Source organism: Marasmius oreades, chromosome 2, assembly GCF_018924745.1.
Source record: "Marasmius oreades isolate 03SP1 chromosome 2, whole genome shotgun sequence".
NCBI lineage: Eukaryota > Fungi > Basidiomycota > Agaricomycetes > Agaricales > Marasmiaceae > Marasmius > Marasmius oreades.
In genome coordinates this window covers 1,519,260-1,537,449 of record NC_057324.1, presented here as the reverse complement: position 1 = coordinate 1,537,449, position 18,190 = coordinate 1,519,260, and the positions used below count along the sequence as shown (strand labels likewise).

General features: G+C 47.6%; 10 protein-coding genes across 11 annotated transcripts; 6 read left to right on the top strand and 4 right to left on the bottom strand.

Annotated features, from left to right (window-relative positions):
• The first annotated feature begins 124 nt into the window (after nt 1-124).
• On the top strand, nt 125-1,947 carry E1B28_004073 (uncharacterized protein). The gene is made up of 4 exons (XM_043148529.1): nt 125-356; nt 406-545; nt 604-1,221; nt 1,277-1,947. Exons 1-4 carry the CDS (start codon nt 149-151, stop codon nt 1,769-1,771), a joined length of 1,461 nt encoding a protein of 486 aa, XP_043013128.1. The 5' UTR covers nt 125-148; the 3' UTR covers nt 1,772-1,947.
• A 108-nt stretch (nt 1,948-2,055) lies between these two features.
• Nucleotides 2,056-3,051, bottom strand: E1B28_004072 (uncharacterized protein; the record flags this gene model as incomplete). The annotated part of the gene is made up of 5 exons (XM_043148528.1): nt 2,056-2,151; nt 2,208-2,321; nt 2,380-2,651; nt 2,706-2,760; nt 2,824-3,051. 5 exons carry the CDS (start codon nt 3,049-3,051, stop codon nt 2,056-2,058), a joined length of 765 nt encoding a protein of 254 aa, XP_043013127.1.
• Nucleotides 3,052-3,875: 824 nt separating this feature from the next.
• Nucleotides 3,876-4,379, top strand: E1B28_004071 (uncharacterized protein; the record flags this gene model as incomplete). Its single annotated transcript, XM_043148527.1, has 1 exon — nt 3,876-4,379. The coding sequence occupies one exon, from the start codon at nt 3,876-3,878 to the stop codon at nt 4,377-4,379; it is 504 nt and encodes a 167-aa protein (XP_043013126.1).
• Nucleotides 4,380-4,549: 170 nt separating this feature from the next.
• Nucleotides 4,550-6,705, bottom strand: E1B28_004070 (uncharacterized protein; the record flags this gene model as incomplete). The annotated part of the gene is made up of 10 exons (XM_043148526.1): nt 4,550-4,769; nt 4,823-4,901; nt 4,956-5,147; nt 5,202-5,427; nt 5,486-5,678; nt 5,741-6,093; nt 6,152-6,259; nt 6,309-6,361; nt 6,415-6,511; nt 6,571-6,705. The coding sequence occupies 10 exons, from the start codon at nt 6,703-6,705 to the stop codon at nt 4,550-4,552; spliced, it is 1,656 nt and encodes a 551-aa protein (XP_043013125.1).
• Nucleotides 6,706-7,057: 352 nt separating this feature from the next.
• E1B28_004069 (uncharacterized protein) lies at nt 7,058-8,809 on the bottom strand (the record flags this gene model as incomplete). The annotated part of the gene is made up of 9 exons (XM_043148525.1): nt 7,058-7,125; nt 7,179-7,485; nt 7,543-7,718; nt 7,771-7,868; nt 7,927-8,057; nt 8,112-8,205; nt 8,275-8,462; nt 8,521-8,645; nt 8,701-8,809. The coding sequence occupies 9 exons, from the start codon at nt 8,807-8,809 to the stop codon at nt 7,058-7,060; spliced, it is 1,296 nt and encodes a 431-aa protein (XP_043013124.1).
• Nucleotides 8,810-8,964: 155 nt separating this feature from the next.
• On the top strand, nt 8,965-10,731 carry E1B28_004068 (uncharacterized protein). 2 transcript variants are annotated; one of them, XM_043148523.1, is made up of 7 exons: nt 8,965-9,407; nt 9,457-9,833; nt 9,889-9,918; nt 9,967-10,028; nt 10,094-10,155; nt 10,208-10,339; nt 10,395-10,731. In XM_043148523.1, exons 1-7 carry the CDS (start codon nt 9,047-9,049, stop codon nt 10,577-10,579), a joined length of 1,209 nt encoding a protein of 402 aa, XP_043013122.1. In that variant the 5' UTR covers nt 8,965-9,046; the 3' UTR covers nt 10,580-10,731. The 2 variants fall into 2 exon arrangements, with proteins under 2 accessions (XP_043013122.1, XP_043013123.1); XM_043148524.1 differs by having other exon boundaries at nt 9,889-10,155.
• Nucleotides 10,732-12,406: 1,675 nt separating this feature from the next.
• Nucleotides 12,407-12,724, top strand: E1B28_004067 (uncharacterized protein; the record flags this gene model as incomplete). Its single annotated transcript, XM_043148522.1, has 1 exon — nt 12,407-12,724. One exon carries the CDS (start codon nt 12,407-12,409, stop codon nt 12,722-12,724), a length of 318 nt encoding a protein of 105 aa, XP_043013121.1.
• Nucleotides 12,725-12,987: 263 nt separating this feature from the next.
• On the top strand, nt 12,988-14,528 carry E1B28_004066 (uncharacterized protein; the record flags this gene model as incomplete). The annotated part of the gene is made up of 8 exons (XM_043148521.1): nt 12,988-13,191; nt 13,244-13,335; nt 13,388-13,417; nt 13,466-13,703; nt 13,755-13,775; nt 13,825-13,926; nt 14,040-14,295; nt 14,341-14,528. The coding sequence occupies 8 exons, from the start codon at nt 12,988-12,990 to the stop codon at nt 14,526-14,528; spliced, it is 1,131 nt and encodes a 376-aa protein (XP_043013120.1).
• Nucleotides 14,529-14,627: 99 nt separating this feature from the next.
• On the top strand, nt 14,628-17,369 carry E1B28_004064 (uncharacterized protein). Its single transcript, XM_043148519.1, has 4 exons — nt 14,628-16,556; nt 16,615-17,067; nt 17,119-17,201; nt 17,253-17,369. Exons 2-4 carry the CDS (start codon nt 16,743-16,745, stop codon nt 17,262-17,264), a joined length of 420 nt encoding a protein of 139 aa, XP_043013118.1. The 5' UTR covers nt 14,628-16,556; nt 16,615-16,742; the 3' UTR covers nt 17,265-17,369.
• On the bottom strand, nt 16,268-16,744 carry E1B28_004065 (uncharacterized protein; the record flags this gene model as incomplete). Its single annotated transcript, XM_043148520.1, has 1 exon — nt 16,268-16,744. One exon carries the CDS (start codon nt 16,742-16,744, stop codon nt 16,268-16,270), a length of 477 nt encoding a protein of 158 aa, XP_043013119.1.
• Nucleotides 17,370-18,190: the final 821 nt, after the last annotated feature.

Genomic DNA, 18,190 nt, shown 5'->3' with positions numbered 1-18,190 from the left:
AAGTTAATTATAAGTTGACAATCCACCACTTATAATTATGTGGCCTGAAGACTGTCACCCAATATATATAGTGGGACGTCACAGACTCACAGCCAGCTAGTACTTGGCAGAGTCACATGCGCGCGCCTCACCTCAGACGTTGGCGGTCATGTCTTCCTCACCAGAGGCTCTATATCACCCAATACCTCAAGCACCAGTAGCATCGAATCCCATTCTCTTGTACCGCAATAATGATTCATTGGATTTAGAGCCAGAAGATGAAGAAACAGAGCCTCCGTCTCCCAATATCGTCGCGGATGCGAGGATTCAAGGAATATATTTTGTGCTGGGATGTGCAGTTCTTCTTCCATGGAATGGTACGCAAAGCTTTGCTTTACCTCTATAAACCTCTTGAATTTCGTTTAGCTCTCATTACCGCAACACCTTACTTCCTCTCAAGACTGGCAAATACACCACTACAGTCAACCTTCAGCTCGTACCTATCCATCACTTTCACGATTGCCGGTTTTGTTTTCCTTGCACATGCGACCTGGACCTCTAAGGAGGTGTGTAGAAAGCTCTCACCATTTTAGTACTTGCATACAGCTAAAACAGTGAGAGTAGTCTTCCCCCTCACGACAAACGATCTTTTCTTTACTTTGGCTCTCATTGCTCTGTTTCCTGTTAACCCTCAGTACACTGGTGGACATGGCCGCGGGCGTCTTCTTCGCTTTCGTGATCCTAAATGGTATTGCACAGGCAGCAGCCGGCGCTTACTTGCAAAACTCAGTGATTGCAGTGGCTTCGCGGTTTGGTCATACCACTGTACAGGCGACGTTAGCAGGTCAGGCCGCCGTCGCTGTGGCTGTCAGTACAGTACAGCTGCTCAGCGCAGCGGCGTCATTAGGCAGCGAAACCAAAACTGAGACTACTTCCACTTCGCGAGACTGGGAACCAGAGGAGCGTGCCGCGTTCATTTTCTTCGCGCTGTCAACGATTTTTCTTCTTGCTGCGGCAGCCGCTCAGTGGTGGCTGGTAACTCTGCCCCAATATCATATCATCGCGGGCTCTTTGGAAGCCGGGAGGAAGGATGTGCACGAAAATGGAAGTTTTGGTGAAACCCAGACTTTGGTTTCGGAAGGGAGGTCTGATCCCGCACAAGGAAGAGCTCGAATCTTGAGAATCGCAAAGACCAACATTGTCTATGAGATTGCCGCGGCCTATGTCTTCGCAGTAACGCTGGTGGGTCCTCAGATTTTTCGCTCCGTTCATTCCATTTCTGACCCCCATCTATCAGGCGGTATTCCCACCTATCACCGTTTCAGTGAAGCCTACAAACCCCAACATTCACCCCTTGCTATTCACCTCGGTGCATTTCCTCGTTTTTGGAGTAGGTGACTTTTTCAGTCGTTACCTGTGCTCATTCCCGAGACTATTGGTATGGTCCGCACGCAAATTGCTTGCTCTTTCACTGGCGCGAACCGTGTTCGTGGTTCTGTTCCTCATGTGCAATATTAACCGCCCTTCAACCTCACCGCCCCTCATCAATTCCGATTTCCTTTTTATGCTGATCTTGTTCGCTTTCGGGGTATCGAACGGTTATGTGTGTAGCATGTGTTTGATGGCTGCCCCATCACTGGAGCACAATCCACGGCTCAAAGGCAAGCAGGAAGACATTGACGTCGCTGCTACAATTGCTCAATTCTGTCTTGTTGGGGGTTTGGCGGTGGGTAGTATGGCGAGTTTTGCGGTCAGGGGCATAGTCTGTTCGTGCAATCCTTTCACAACGTAACTTCCAAATCCCAGACGAACTTTTCATGTAATAAGAAGTGTTTTATGATTGACAGTTTGAAATATAGATACATCACGATTACATATACACAGTTGCCACTTCCTTGCAGAGGCTTCCAATTAGAAAAACGAAAATACCTCCCATGCCATTGAGAGGGCCATAAAGAAAACCAACACCTTATAATGATAGTAGTGAAATGAAATGCAAGAGTCTTCATATAACCCAGATAAATACCAACGTTAAATCCCAGGAAAACAGATATTTTGAGAGAGGGTGTAATTGAGCTACCGCATGGCTAGCATTGGTCGCCATACACCTTGCGAGAGCTCTTCAAGATGATGAAGATCCACTCGATCCCAAGCTACAGGTACCGCATTGGCCTAGTCGAAAGAGTCAGCAATCGTGAATGATATTATAGACAAGCCCAAAGCAGAACCTGGAGGTAATGCACACAAGCGCGGGAAACTCTCCTTGCTAATGTTTGCAAGGTGATATGTCCATCATATGAGTCGAGCGGTATTTCGTATAATAATGAGTTGTACCCAGACCACTAGTAACAAGGTTTGAGTGTTGCAGTCCATGTTTCGCGTGAAATGCATGGAACGTACCTTGACTTTAAGTAATATTGTGTTCCGCCTGTCAGCGTGTAGGTCGTGTATCGTGTAGGAGTCGTTGGACGATAATCTCACGTGAGACTGCGCTTCAGCGAGGGATACACCCTGAAGAAGGCTGCCTCTACGCTTGAATTTTATTTGAATGCTACTAGCACGACGGTAGGCATCCAACGGGGGAGGTCGAGGTACCATCGAAGCTACAGATACTGTAGAGTGACGACGGGAACGTGGCTGCATCTCGGGATAGTAATCTCCATCACGGTATGCTAGACGAAGGGAAAGGATTCAGTAGAGAAGAAAACCAGAAGCAATCTACGCACCGTTACTCCTTATACGATGTGTGATCGGAGCAGCTACTGCGCCATAAACATCGTGCTAAAGAGAGATATTTACCGCTATTCCGAGGAAGTGAGTAAAAGGGTAAGGGTTCGGGCTTACTTCGTACATCGGGTCATATGCACCCTGCCCGTAGGGATAACTTGTACCATAGGCCATTGATGATCTGCGAGATATCGGAAGGTGTCCGTACGAATTGTAGGTGTCGTAGGTGGGGAAGACCATAGCCATGTCTGAAGTTGAGAGGAGCAGGAAAATGAGAAAGTTGGAATATACGAATTGCGAGTGAACGCTTATATAGAGTACAAGAGTAACAAAACGAGGTAACATTCATTACGATCTACCCTTGCGCGCGGCTGGAAATGTGCGCGTCAACGGAGCGGCAACAAGGCGAGATCCCATAAGCATACGGAGCCTTTGGAAAAGTATTGATCTACACAGATCCTGGGAGACGAGATGACTTGGGAGAAACACGGAGAGATGTATTGTCGGCTGGAATCCCGAGTCGAGAGTTGAGACGAAAGGAACCAATGTGACAAGATCGAACTACCTGACCAAGGGCGAAGACGGGGGAGGCGAAAATTAACGCACGTGAATAGGTCCAAATTCTCCAAGTGGGTACTTTAAACTTCGACTTGAAGGCGACGATGTGGAAGTGAGCACCATGGTCACGCTGGGTAAGCGCCGGTGTGTTTCTGGAAACGTAGAGAGAAGGATTGCACAAGACTCCATGAATTTCGGTGACTTACGATCAAAGTGAGCATTACAACGCTACCAACACACTTGTTGTTGAAAGCCCGGCTACACGTGTCGAGTGCATGCAGAAACCGTGAGAGACGGTGCGTTGCCCTCCCTTCGACAAAAAGTGATGTTTCAAGTTCAACTTCTTGCCGTGCAACTCGAGAAAGGTTTCGGGTGCATTCCGTCGAGAAGTCCCTCTTTTTTTCCCAGGACTGCGAGGGCGAGTTCCAAGTGAAAAGAGTGGCAGAACGCCGAGACCGTGGACCGTGCTAGGGCCGAATGTCGCCAGGGATCAATCAGGGATTGCTGGATGGTGATCGAGTCTTGTATCCGGGTTGCAATTGTGAAGGTTTGCACTTGAGGCGAGGCTATGACTTCATTGATGCCCTTGAACGACTGCAACCCTGCCTGCCATGGAACTTTCACTTCGAGCCCAACTACAAACCTCTGCTCAGTCATTCTGCAACGCCTTAGCGGACAATAAGGATTTAGATACAGTTATGTCACATTTCAGCACGACGCACCAGGTTACTGCCATCGAACACGGTGAAAAGGCATTAGCACCTTTCCTAGGCAGAGAATACGCTGGAGCCCCCGCGATACGTTCATATTTCGAGACGATTGGTTCGTTACTCTCGTACGAAGAAATGGAGTTTGTCGAGTTTGTGGTCGACAGTCATTCTCGGAGGGTCGCATGCAAAGCTAGAGCCAAATTCACCTGGAAGAGTACAGGTGAAAGCTGGGAAGAGAAATTTGCATACATGCTCGATTTCGACGACGAGAAGAAGATCACAGATTATCAAGTGTGGGCAGACTCGGGGGCGGCGTATCTTGCCAGAATCGGAAAGCTCGATGAAGTGAGGAAGGTGAGAAAAATCCTTGCGTCCTTGAAGCTCTCTGCACGTCCTTATGTATAGGAGCATTTCAGGCGGAAGAAACATGAGTAGCGCGATACAACTACGGGATACACTAGCATCTGTAATATGTTTTGGAAATGATTTGGATGCGGAAGAGTTTATGAACAGCGCTCAACACAGACTACTTTCTGGGTAGCAATGTACGATGTAAACGTTTGTTTCATTATGAATTATGATTTCCCAAAACAGGGCAGCCATTCATCTAAAGCCAATTGAAACAGCCCTAGGCCCTCGAAGAAAGGTTCCTGTGAAATCGGACTGTAAAACCCCACTGTCTTGAAGTCGGTGTGATTCTCGTCTGAGACAAGCAATACGCGCATATCAGAAACGTGGACCATGTTAGCATATGTGATGCCGAAGAAGGATGATCCGTTGGGAGCCTCGTTGCAGCTGTGGTCGTTTTCATGAGAATAAGCCATGTCGATGCAATAAATAAAACGTACGGAGGGATGATAACAGACGGTTCACGATGAGGGGAATTGGACTCGATGGACGCTAAACCCATTGTCCTCCAAGGATCAACTGTAAACATCATTTTTGTGAGATATGACGACCGATGAAGTGCGTATTCCTCACATTCTCCATTGGTAAACATCACGTTAGACGGGCGCATATCCCAACCGCCATATTTATTGACGTTTTCCACTTGAGGCCAACTCGGGAGGTGATCTGGAAAGGTATCGTCGCATTCCTTCTGGTTGAGTTCAAGCGAGATGAGAGAGGTCTCGATGGAAAGCGGATTCTGAGGGTCTCCTCGCTGGTAAAATCCTAAACTTTGAACATCAGTCATCTTGTAAGAGATTCAGTAGTCGAACAACTTACCGTACTCAGAACAATACTGACGCATCCATGAACGGTCTCCAACTGGATCGTCCGGTGCCCCCGGTATTGAGTCATAGTCTAGTTCACCTATGGCCACCAGAAAGGCGTCCACGGCAGATTCGACACCGTTCGTGTCAACGATTCCTGTCTCCAGAGGTGTTGTCGTGAAGTTACGGGTTTCGAGGAGGTTGCAGAAAGGAAGGAGGGATGCTGCGAAGCCATAATACTGTCGGTGTGCAAATCTACTACTTAGAATGTGACGTCGGTGGCTGAGGAACACCAACCTGGTAAAAATTCAGTGGGTCCATCAGGACTGACGCAGTAGAAACATCGCTTTTGGCACTAGCTTGTTCCTCTGTCAACTTGTCAGCCTCCGTCGTGTTGTTTCCGGGATGGCTCAATCGAGCTTTCCAAATCCTAAACTTCAAGCTGTTCTTTGTTTTTACGTCACTATTGATGAGAACATCGTCCACATAACTTGATTGCAGAAAAGATTTATAAGGAATGAGAATGCGGCTGATCATGAAGGTATCACGTACCGGGTGACTGCAACCCAATCGGCAGAACAGTTCCTTGTCAGAGAGCGTTCGGCAGCTTTGTAGTAGCTTGACATATCCACCTGTGATTGAACTGGAGCAGATGATGCCCAAGAAGCAAAAATAATTTCTGGGTTTCGCACACGAAGATGAGCTGCTCGCACACCGGGATATGAGCCACCTAGAAACACCCATGGAACAACGGAAGGATGCAACGGAAGTTCAAAGGGATTGAGCAAGTCCGTGATCGCCGTATGGTTCTCGTTGGCTTTCTTAAAAGAATTAGTGAAGAAAACGACATCTTCTAGAGCCTGTTCAGTTGTCAGGTATTTCCACTGGTCGGGGGAAGTATCTGACTGAAAGTGGGAAAGTAATTCAGCCTCCCAGTCGGAAGACGGGAGTAACTTCACACACATTGACTGGGAACGGCTGAGAATCGCCATAATATCGATGCTCCCATAAAATGGCTAATCCTTTGTACCGTTTCGCAAGTCGCATCGTCGCAGATAAACCATGATATTCCTGATAATCCGTTCAACTTGATACCGGTCTACACCTCCAACAATCTCACCTGAAGGTAGTAAGGAAGTAAAGGAGCAGCGTCTTGTTCCCCGGAGTCGAAGACTAGAGAGTGTCGATAAAGAGGTCCGTAAAAAAGGATAACAGCCTGTACGTACGGAAGACAGGTCCCCCGACTTCGTAGTAAGTAGCGTTAACCCAAAACCGATTTTTGAACGTAGCGTTCGAATTCGCGTCGAAGTGATCTAACGGCAGCTTCGAAAAAAGACTAGTAAGTCATTCGACGACTAGAATCGGAGGCACAGCGCCCTTACATTGATGAATAATGGCACATTCGATTCCAACTGAGATGCAAGATCCGAGGGAAAAACTGGTTGAGGACCGGTACTAGAAAGTGCCCGGGAGATGAAAGCTGCGATTCCCAGCCAAAAGAAAAGGCGTAAAACCATGGAGATGCGACGAAATGACGAATGCGTTGGAAAAGAGATATATTCCATCTATTTCGAGCACACCCACCGAATGTCCAACATATCGTGGGTTGTTGATATCCTTCTTAGAATATACGGAGGTCCGACTCCCGTGTTCGATCCCATGACTAGTGACTTCAGTTGGAAGCACGATTGGATGCCTTTGGGGTTAGGTGATTCCTGAAGCTTGAAGCTTTGCAGAGAACGTTTTTAATCAAGATCGGTGCAATTCCCAGTTTCGACACCAAGGAAATTGAAAGTGAACCACATACATAAGATTATTGACTCGGCTGTAGGGCTACACACCGATTTAGAAGTTAGCCCAGATACCCTCTCATGACCCAAGCTTCAAAACCTCCGCTGCGACATGATCATGCATTCTGTAACTATTCATCTCATTTACTGGGAATCATTGTTTGGTTTGGGACGCCTTGCTAGATATAAATCGCACTCACTTGTCAACTTGCCTGAAGCAGCGGCCAAAGATGCGTCGTGGGGAGTTAGGCTAGTAAAACCTATGCGCTCGTTCAAGTTTTCAGTCGCTCTTGCCGAAGCAGTCTGTACGCGTGTCGCTCTGTCTTTGCGAATGACCTGATACATAGCCAGTCCGGCCTGTACATCGGTGGTGAAATTGTACTTGTCCGAGAAAATGATTCCAAGGGCCCCTGCGTCCTCAATAGCTTGACAAGCACCTTGAGACTGATGGGGCATCATTGGATGGGCAGCGTCACCGAGAAGGCATGCTTTACCCTTGAACCAATACTATGCAATCGTCTGAATCGATTTCGCGATTGGTGTCGATGAAGAAGATAGACTCACAGGATAAGGTTGGTGCACGTACAGCCGCCAAGGCAACCTTTCGATTGAGTTTTTGAGAAGATTAACGCAATTGGGGTCAAGTTCGTCATAGTTTCCAACAAGTATATCCTTGACAGGTGCTTGCTCGAAAACAAAACCCTCTTCATGGTGGTGTGTCATCTCCGTAGGCATGAAACCTAAAGAGTATGTGAGCAAGATGGCACTCTGTGGAGGCGCAACGCGACGTGCAGTAAAACGAGATAATGTCACCTCCCGAACAAGGGGACATAACGATCTTGTAATACTTGGAGCGTCCATTCCTTCCCATCATACCGCCCCAATAATGGCTTCGAAAAAGTTGCAGTCAAAACGAGCATTCGTACCGAAAGAAACGAAGCACTGTACATTGCAGGCTCGTAAGAGTATTTAACAAGACCTAGATCATCGACCACAGATCGCTCGACATTGCAACGATAACAAGTCTGCGGGGCGGAGGTCACTTGAGGAACGATTCCCAACTCCTGTCGCACGACAGACTGTACGCCGGTCTTAGTTTCAACTGTCACATCGAGGTAATAGACTGTCCGCACTCTGATACCGTCAGCGCCAACTATCATATCCGCCTTGACTATAACGCCGTTCTTGAAGGTGACTATTCCGTTTTCATAATCGACTGAGTCGCATCTTCAGAAGGTAGAAACGGAGGTGAATTCTGGCTGGTTGACACTCGTAAGGCGATCATCTCGAACTCACATATGGTCGATGACGACTGTACAAGGAGGCCCTGCGCCCTCTGGGGATGTAGCGGTCTTTAACAATGTTGCATGCATGTCTTGCCGATGGAACATGTTATACACATTTCCCCATTCCTTCTCATAATTATCCAAGTTGTACTGGTTCAATATCTTCCCTGTTTCCCAATCACGCATGACGAGCTTCATCTACACCAGGCGTAGCATTATCAGCAAGCTTTGCAAACTGAGAATGGAGATTATAAACCAGGATGACGGGTTTCATGTGAGGGATATCGATATCCCATTCGCGAAGAAATTGCGTGCCATTGGCGGCACAAGATATCGACGCGCCAACCTCGACATTGAAGTCTCTACGTTCGTAGATGTTGACTGTAACCTGGGGTCAGCTTCTGACGGAACCCTGGATCCAGAGGTGTTCACTGACCGACGTGACCAGCGCGTCGTAGCGCAACGCTCGCAGCCAGTCCACCAATTCCTCCACCAACGACGGCTACACGAAGTTGTTTGAAGTTCGGGTTGGATGATGCGGACATTCTGGAGGTCTAGTTACGAAGGGTGTTGGTGTGAGATCATGACTTGGACCATAGCTCATTTGTAGGCCGGCTCCCATGACGGTCTATCTGGAATCTTGTGGTGTTACTATGATAGGGAAACTGTGCTCTCAACGCGGTGGCGAGAATAGCCGGATTCGGTACGTGTGAAATTTCCGGACGGGTCTGGAATGATGATGTTTCCCGAAGTGTGAACTGTTACCTCGACTGGCATTGACAATGCCGCCATCGTGCTATGATCCAGACTCTCCTGACGAGCGAGAAGTACCCCTTCCTTCAGCACCTCTTGTTAACCTGAGCGAGAATGTTGTTTTACAACCCCCGCTTACTCGGCGCGGAACAGGTCCAGGCATGATAATGTTTCTACCCCCAGAAGGGTCTTTTGACAGGAGAAAGGACACCGCGAAACTACTAGACCCCGAACCAGTACAGAAATGGGCCGAGGAAGGATTTGCAGTTGTCGGTGCAACCATTAAAGGGGATGGTCCTGGCTGGACGATTGAGCAAGTCTTGAGGGAAGGACTCGAAGCTTTACTTTCGATTAAGGAGTTGGATCTCAAGACTAAGTTCGCTGTAAATGGTATGTTCGATGCCTACACATCGGTGACCGGTGATGAGAATGCTGGCAGTTTATGACCCCCAAATCCTCTCCGATGTCAACCAGGCTATTTCTAAAGACGCCAGATTATCGTGTCTCATCGCATTTGGCTCTCCTCCGAACACCAATTCCGTTCCTTTATTCATTCATTCCCCGACCAGCCTACCCCTCACCAACACATCTCCAAGTATCACAGTCCACAAATACGCCACTGACTCACCTCTTTTTGTTCTTCCTCAGTCGGCCGATTACAATCCAGGATTTGCCAGTTTAGCTCACAGCCGAACTCTCGTTTTTGTGAGGAAGACCCTTGGTGCTCCTATCTTCGATATTGAGGCCATTTGGGATGAACATACCTACTTTGAATTCGAAGTGAGGAGCGTGGCAAAGACAATGGGAACGATGGTGGTACGTATCTGCTGCGCAGTAATTTTTTTTCATCCCCGCATCGACAGGTTAACAGGCCGAGCCATATGTCAATCACATCCCGACAGTCAGTTGACAACCTTTACTCTCCATGCGGGTAATGATTGAGGCTTAGATGACGGGTGGTGTCGGCCGCAAAAACCTTACTGCATTCTACCGCGACCACTTCATCTTCGCGTTAGTTGTTTGGTATCTTCAGGAGGTTGTAAGCTTCGCTTACCTTCCCGCATTTCAAAATCCAGCAATCCCCCTGACACAGAGCTGCAACTCGTTTCTCGGACAGTTGGAAGCGATCGCATCATCGGTACTCGTCTCGGTTAATTGAGAGGGCGTTCACGATTAACCATTTTTTAAAGATGAATTTATCTTCAAACTGACCCATGATCGAGTTGTCGATTGGCTTTTACCTGGCATACCTCCCACAGGAAGGAAGCTTGAGGTTCCATTCGTTGGCGTCGTCAACGTACGAGGTGATCGCTTGTACCATGGTTTGTACTTCCCACACGCAACTTCCGAGCATTCTCACTTTCGTACCGCTCGTAGAGCATATTTGGTGGGATCATGCATCGGCCCTCCTCCAAGCAGGCATTCTTCCAAGCCATATCTCTCACGGAGGGCAGAACTTAAGACTTCCGATCGCTGGAGTTGAAGGAGCGCGTCTGTTGGTCGATGAGACCGATGGTACTAGCAATGAGATGATCCGGTGGGGTATTCAGGCTGCGACGTAGTATTGATGGCTCTATTACGGACCCATATATCTGTAATTCTAATTCGCCGTGTATTCTTCCAGTAGCTCTCTGAACGGTACTAGCGATTAGTGATAAATACAAGGTACTGCAAGCAAAGACAGTACGACAATGGAAGATATGCTAATTTACACCCTTCATAGAATCGGCCGCGTTCTCTGCTACGCCATGTTGAAGGTAAATGGGTGCTGACTTGCGTATATGATCGACGTAATGGCAGCCATATATAGATTTAGATTTAGATAGGAATATATGTAGTCCGCCGGGGTGAAAGCAACTTTGTGTCCAATTTCACCACCGAGCGTTAGAACCACGGTCTGCCGCATCAGGAAAAGCGCTTCCTGGTATAATTTTCCCGGATAGAGGGAGACTCGTAGTACTAGTAGGGATTCGCCTCCCCATTGTGAAACGATCTGCCAAATGTCCAGATCGATCCCAATCCATCGAGAAGTAACTTACTCGGTCTCGTGGTCTAGTAAAGACGGTTTGAGAGGATTTAGATAGGGAGGAGGAATTATCGTTACCTTGGCTGTCTCTTTACTGGAGGGTAGTAGAAGCTGCCAGTCCGAGGTTGCTGGAGACATGGGATAAGGATTAACTCATAAACTCATTGAGGGAATCGACAACTTGTGTTTCATAGAACAATTCCGCTATTGGTGCTAAGTACCATGGCCAGAGGTCATTACCATTGCTTCAGTCAAATTCAAAACCTATTAAGTACGGTCGATACTAGTCAGATCCGCTTGAACCTGATCGATCCTTCTGCAAGGCCGTATTCTTGCTTGATTGTTTACCTAAATGCCCAAGTTAGCGTTAATCTTGCTGATGCAACTGTTGACGTTGTTTCCAAACACTTGTCGAATGCCAGAGTAGGCGATGTAGTCTGCGAGGGATCTCGACCGGCAGGATCCGTCTGACCCTGGAGTTTTGTGCAGCGACAGCTGAACTTTTATACTCACATCATAACCGTAATGCATGAAGTTCGGTGAACACTAAATATGCCTGTAGCCCATGTTGCCGGACTTCGTTGAGGGCCTGGACGAGATTCGAAGGCACTGCCGTGTGGATTACCTTTTCTAAAGGGATCAAAGGGGCAACTAGCAGGAATGCAGACGTCGAATTGTAACGCGCGCGGTCAGACAGAATTGATATCAACTCAGTGAAAACTCAAAAATAGCAAAATCGGGCCGTCACGCCATCGGGAAACTATTTTGTGAGACCTTGACGGAGTCCAATTTGGAATATCTGTCTATCTACAGTAGTTGATATAGAAATACTATTTTTCACGCTTGTTTGTCACGCTTCGACACGTGATGTTCCCGGATCCGCTTGAAGCCTATACATTACATGGGGGTCGGCAATCCTCTGCGAGAATTGACGCGGAGTCGTGACTTAGGTAAGCTGGAATTTCAAGCCAAGCTCGCGATATTCTTTCGCGCGCAAGTGGGCAGCTCGAAGGAGAGGTTATCACTCCTAAGTTTGTAGGAGATAAGTACTGAGAATATGGTTTTGTAGGTAGCTACAAGAAGACTTTATGAAAAAATTGTGTCTATCCCCTAGAATCACGCTACACCCTCTTGCTTTCAACTGGTTGCAGGGTGAATTCCACAAATGTTCTCTTGTAGTTACCTGTAGTTAGTATCCTATAGTAATTACCGATGGTTTCTAGGGTACCGGAGACGCCAGTTTTTCATTCCGAATTTCCTACCAAATCTCACTGTAAATAGATGTAAACATCACGAACGCGTCGTTGTTTACCCTTTCCCTCTTATTCCTGGGCTCTTCTAAACTCGCAGCAGTGTTCTATTTATGCCGGATACATGGAGTAGTGGGGGGAAAAGGAAAAGAAAGCAAACCTTACGTGGACAAGCCTCATTAGCACGAGAAATGGCAGCAGCATCTCGGAATACAGACAAGACTGCCATCGGTAATGATCAGGATCCTCTAGAAGACGGCTACACACAAGCAGACAAGGAGAACGATTTGGAGGCAGTAACAAGTGTACAGCAGGCTCGAGGAGATCATTTCAAGGCAGAAAGAGACAAGTTTTCCAAGAAGGCACGGTATTGGAAGGGAGAGACCGAGGAATCAAGGAAGAGTGATTCTGAGGAGGATTACTATCGTTGAATCTGGTCTGAATCTGGTGGTAATCATGTCTCTTACTCATTTTACATATAATAGAGCTTGTTCTATGTACGTAGGATAGATGAAAACCCCAGTGGAAGCAGAAGAACTTGCGACACAGTCGCGCGCGAAGGATTTCACGTTTTGGTTGCTTAGTCACCTAACGGGTTTTGAACCGCGGTTGCCGACCCCCAGTAATCATTACACAGAAAAAATAGTTACTCGGCGATATCGGGCCTTCCTCTGCTCCTTTATTCCCCAAACGAATGCCCACCCCAGTTATCGATATCATCACCATTACTTACCGAGATCTCAAGGCCTCCCTTATCAACCCGAACGACCTCATTGGCGCAATAGGTATACTCCAAGAAGACCTAAGTGCCCTCAAGATCCCAAGACCACCAAGGTCCAACATCAGCATTGTTGAGAAGGGTGTTTTACAGTTCTTCTGGGAGACAACAAGGGGAGGTGTGAGTTTCCATTCATTTTTTCTAGTGGGTTGCGTTCTCAATCTTTTGATAGACCCTCGACAAGCATCTGAACGGCAAACTTGGTCCTCATGCTTCCGTTGCGAGCCGGGCTTCTTTGGAAGAGACCCTTCCAAATTTATTAATGTGCACATTCCTCGTCATTCATGCAAGAATTCAATCTCAAAGCTTTCAATAGCGAAAGGATAGAATTCCGGGCGGAATTACTGTGAGTGCTCCTTGCAGTTTCACAGCATTTCATCAACTTGCCTCATAGGGCTTCAAACAGAACAACGCGCTCACGAAATCAAGGTTTGCAGGCGCAGACGACGGTGACAGGTGGAAAACCGTTGAGACAACAGCTTACCGATCAACATACTGAAAACAGCGACGATCCGGACCCGTATCTCAGTCAGGCTCGCCAGTTTCTGGAGCATTTAGAGAGTAGGATACAAGTACTAGCAGAAACGGCTTCGCCTAGTCCTCCCTCCAGTGCTTTAGCTTCCAATCATTGGGTTCGTTATGAGCTGGCGTCATTCTAGAAATGTACTCATCATTCGCTTCAGTCTCATCCGCGGACGTCTAAAGTACTGATATTTTCTTTCTGGTTACACGTCTCGTCTGAATCTTACATAGGAAGGGCTACACCACGCACCATCAGCATCGCTCATACCCACTCCACTCAACATTCCACCCGCTATGGAACATGAACATGAGGCACGAGTCTCGGTTTCGGCGGTTAGTCCGTTATATTTCCATATGAACTGAGGGTTGCCCTGGCCTTCTCGTCCATCTATCTGTCCCCTTCAATCTCGTTTAGCCCTCGATAAAACCTAACTCGCTCGTTTCAGCCTGGCCATGTACATTCACGATCGCCCGAACAACATACGGATCCCATATCTCGTTCCCGACAAGAAACAGACCAGAGAATTAGCCAGCTGACGGCCGAACTTGAGGAGGTCCGGAAACGACTTGCCACTGAACTAGCAAGAGAGACTGTTATCATTCACCATTTAACTCGGTTGTCGGCGACTGTTCCTACCCGTCCGGAGATCCTTGTACCTCACTCTTCCTCAAGTAGCAACACGCCGGCTAGCGGTGACTTTGGTAAGAAGCCTTTTTTATATTGCTCCTGACCTAATTGATTTCAAGCCACGGTGAAAGCCATCGAAGCACGCCTTGAATTCGCTGAGAAACAGCTGGAGGAAGAGCGAGGGAGACGGAAAGCTATTGAAGATTCGTTAAAAGACGTTCAACGGGAATGCAGGGAACCGTTTGTGGTCCCTGCACTACTGGATGCGTTTCTCAAGATTTCCACTCTTTCATCGGAGGTTATTTGAGTGGTAAGCGAGAATATTATTTGGGATCATTGTGGTGATGATACTGATAGCAGGGATAACTTGGCGTTATAACACTTCACGTTTATAAGGACGGGACTCTGGAAATCGGCGAACATTGTCTGTAATTTTTTGCTTATTATCATTATATCCTATATCAACGAGTATGCAGTCCTGCCTGTTACCTGTGATGTACTTGGGGATTAAGTACAAGTACTTAATCCTCCTATACTCTTCGAGCATGAACTTTGGATATCTATTTAGTATCTACACTGAACCTGAGCAGCATTCAACCATGTAGCATTGATCCAGTTAGGCAAAGCATATACCATTGAACACCCTGTCTCAAGGTTGATATGATATTCTTTCTCGGCGACAGCAACGATTGTAGGGATGGACGTCAAAAAACCTACATGCAGAAATACGGTGAGGATACAGTGAGTCCTTTATGTGGAGAACGATACATCAACAGGCAGTTCCTCTTCAGCGTCCGCTGAGAATCTAACACTGACGCCATGAGGAACAGTTCTATCTCCGACAAATTTTCGGGTCGCCAGTTCCACCCTGGCAGTTACCGACGGGGGTCTCCGATTACATGGGGTGGCGACAGAGCCAGAGCCCGAAGGTGCATGAGTCAGCATCGCCGGTTACATGGCCTGGACAGTGGTCTAGGTTGGCTGGATCGGGACAGTCAACGTTTTTATGCTTGTCGATTATCGGCAGATACCGTCGTGGCGGCAGCAAGAAAGGCCAAGAAGGACGTGTAGCGCATGAAAAAGTAGAGCAGGAGCAAAGCTTGGGATGGCTAGGTCGAAAATCGGTCGAGAACAAACCTGAGATAATGCCAACAAGAGTGTTCAATTGATACATTTCTGAGGCAACCTTGTCGTGATCATTCAGTCAAAGCACTTGAGAAAGACATTGCAAGAACACGGCCACGCCACTTCCGAATTGACAGCGCGGTCTATCGCATCGAATACTGAAGACTTGACCCCGAATAGTAAGATCTCCCTAACCTTCGTAGATGGTTCCAGCTCTGGACAACTGTCGCGAATTGCGATAACCCAGATGCACTTCCACTTCAGCTGACGTAGGCGGTGAGAGGACCGCAACTGACACTTGGGAGACAGTGAAAAGGCCGAGATCAGCTTCTGGAGAGGAGTTGGGTCGATCGCCGTCGAGGCTCCGGCGGGAAAGTAATGTGCCGCAGTTGTGAGTATTGACCATAAGGAGAATTAGGCTCAACTATGGTGACCCTACCGGAGAAGCTGGCAAGAACGACTAACACTTTATGGCAATGGCATTGTGTCGTCCAAACCAACAAATGCGCTTGGGTTCAACGCGTCGGAGATCAACTGCGGGGAGGAGCTCGACGTTTTAAAGTTGTCAAGAGGGTATTCTGGCGGCTCGCTTCAATAATATCTACCAGAAAAGGTCATTATTCAGTGACTGTTAGCGTAAGTACTTGGATAAGAATGAAAACCCTTATGACTCAAGCTGAACTGTCGAACGTCCGGAGGTTTTACCCAAAACCTTCAGCACGCGACTGAGAAGGAGGAAACGCAGGCGACGAAGGTCGAGAAAGATTACTGTGTCGAACGCTCTACTGTTCATTTCCACGTAAAGAACAAGAGCTTCAGATGTTATAAGGTGTAATGCATTCAGATATGCATATACCTATCGAAACATGAGGACACATAAAAAAGTAGATGGGAGGCTCACCTGAACAAGCCTGTATCACTTCATCGTCGCCTGTCCGCATCCACAACATAAAACCCGTCCACGGTTTTTTGAGCATGCACTAACAACTGGCTTCCGCATGGTACATCTGAGGAAGTGACACCGACTTCTAGATCAGGCTCTGCTCCATTTCCTAGTTCTGGTCCCCAATGTTGAAACACTACGCCCTCCGTATTAACAAGCTTTACAGCTTCCACTAGTCTCACGAGCTCTTCCAACTCTTGCTTTAGCTTCTCGTGGTCCTTTGTTCCCTCTCCCGGAGGAATGAGAGCCGATAGTTCGTGGATCCGCGTAAGAGTCGACGAAGCCAATGTAGGTTTAGGGTAAGATGATAAAAGCTCTTTTATAGACCAAGTGGGCCGTAAAGGCATACCCAGAGCATCTGTTTCAGCCTTGACAGTGTGGTGGGCGTAGCATCGAGCAAATTTGAACAACGGAATCCCAGAACGAGGTGAACGTGGTCGTCGGAGTAAGATCATGATTGTGTACGCCCTTTCCCTCCTTCTCCCTGTTTCCGCCATCATGTTCTGGACATCCTTGTGTTCAACGCCGACAATTCCCGCCATCCCCCACTCACTCCAAAAACTCTTGCCCAAAAGACTTCCTCCATCCCTCGCTCCAACGAGGTCGGGAACCCTTTACGAAATTCTTTCAAAGACACCCTCCGGTGGTGTTGGAAAACACGTCCACCAGACCCGGTGGTCCAAGAAAAAAATACCTGATTGTTTTTGGGTCGTAACCAGGACCAAGTTCAAATGCGAAGGCAAACACGGAAAAGCATGGGGAAAGTTGGTGTGGAGAGGTGAGCATCAACTTCAAGTTATGTTCACGCCCATCAACGTCTCTTGTTCAGGGAAAGTAGTCAGCACTCAGGAAGAAAGAATACGAGGTTCCCTTAAATATAAATGGGCCGAGGGTCGTTCAGAGTTTCCTGAGGTGCGCATTGACCATTGAAATCGACATCAGCGCGATAAGTTTTCTGCATAGACGGCCCCATAATCTACTACTTTTGACAACGAACACACGTTAGGACAAATGAAACAATGCAGACCATCCCATTATAATGCAAGTATTATACGCGAATTCAGATGTCCGCGAATTCCTTACAGTTTATATTATTCCATACCTTTCCTCATGTTGTCGAACTGGCTGCGTTCGTATCTCAGCCAGTTTTGGTGCTCCGTATTCAAACCTCCCATCGCTTGTCTTACAATGTGCACCAAACTTCGTCCAGGTTGTGGGTCCTTTCCAGGCCCTGTTTCCATACCGTCCCGGTCGCTACCCTTGTCTCCACTCTATCCGTCTCGGAAGTCAGGACAAGATAGCCGTAACCCGAAGATAGATCAACGTACCAATTCCCAAAACATGCTTCCTCCTAAACCCATACGCCTGATCCATTCGCCTTTCCACCTCCCCACCTCCTCACTATCGAAACTGATCATTTCTTTCTTCGAATAATCGTAAGTCCAGCTAGCTTTGGCCTCCTCGTCGCGCATAATGTACGACCCCGGAAGTGGCAGAGTGCGATAGTCGTAAACACCACTTTCCCACGTTCCGATACCTATACCCGAGAAAGGAGAGCCAGGACCTTCTGTATTTAGGAAAGAGCGTCCGTATAATGGTATTCCGAGGATTACTTTCTTAGGGGCCACACCGTGGTTGATGTAATGGGAGACAGCCCTATGAGCGCTAATAGGATCTCCGTATAAATTAGCTTGATGACCAGAAACCTGGTCCCAGGATCCCGCTACAGACGATATCAGTCTTCCTGCTATCCGTGTACAGATATGAAGTCACCAACCGAAGTCATAGGCCATCATGTTCCAAAGGTCAAGGTATTGATCCATGTCCCTTATGTGGAGGCGTTCGTAGTTTTGTGGCCCACAAGGTGCGGCAATCTGCAAGATGAGTTAGTGAGGGTCGTG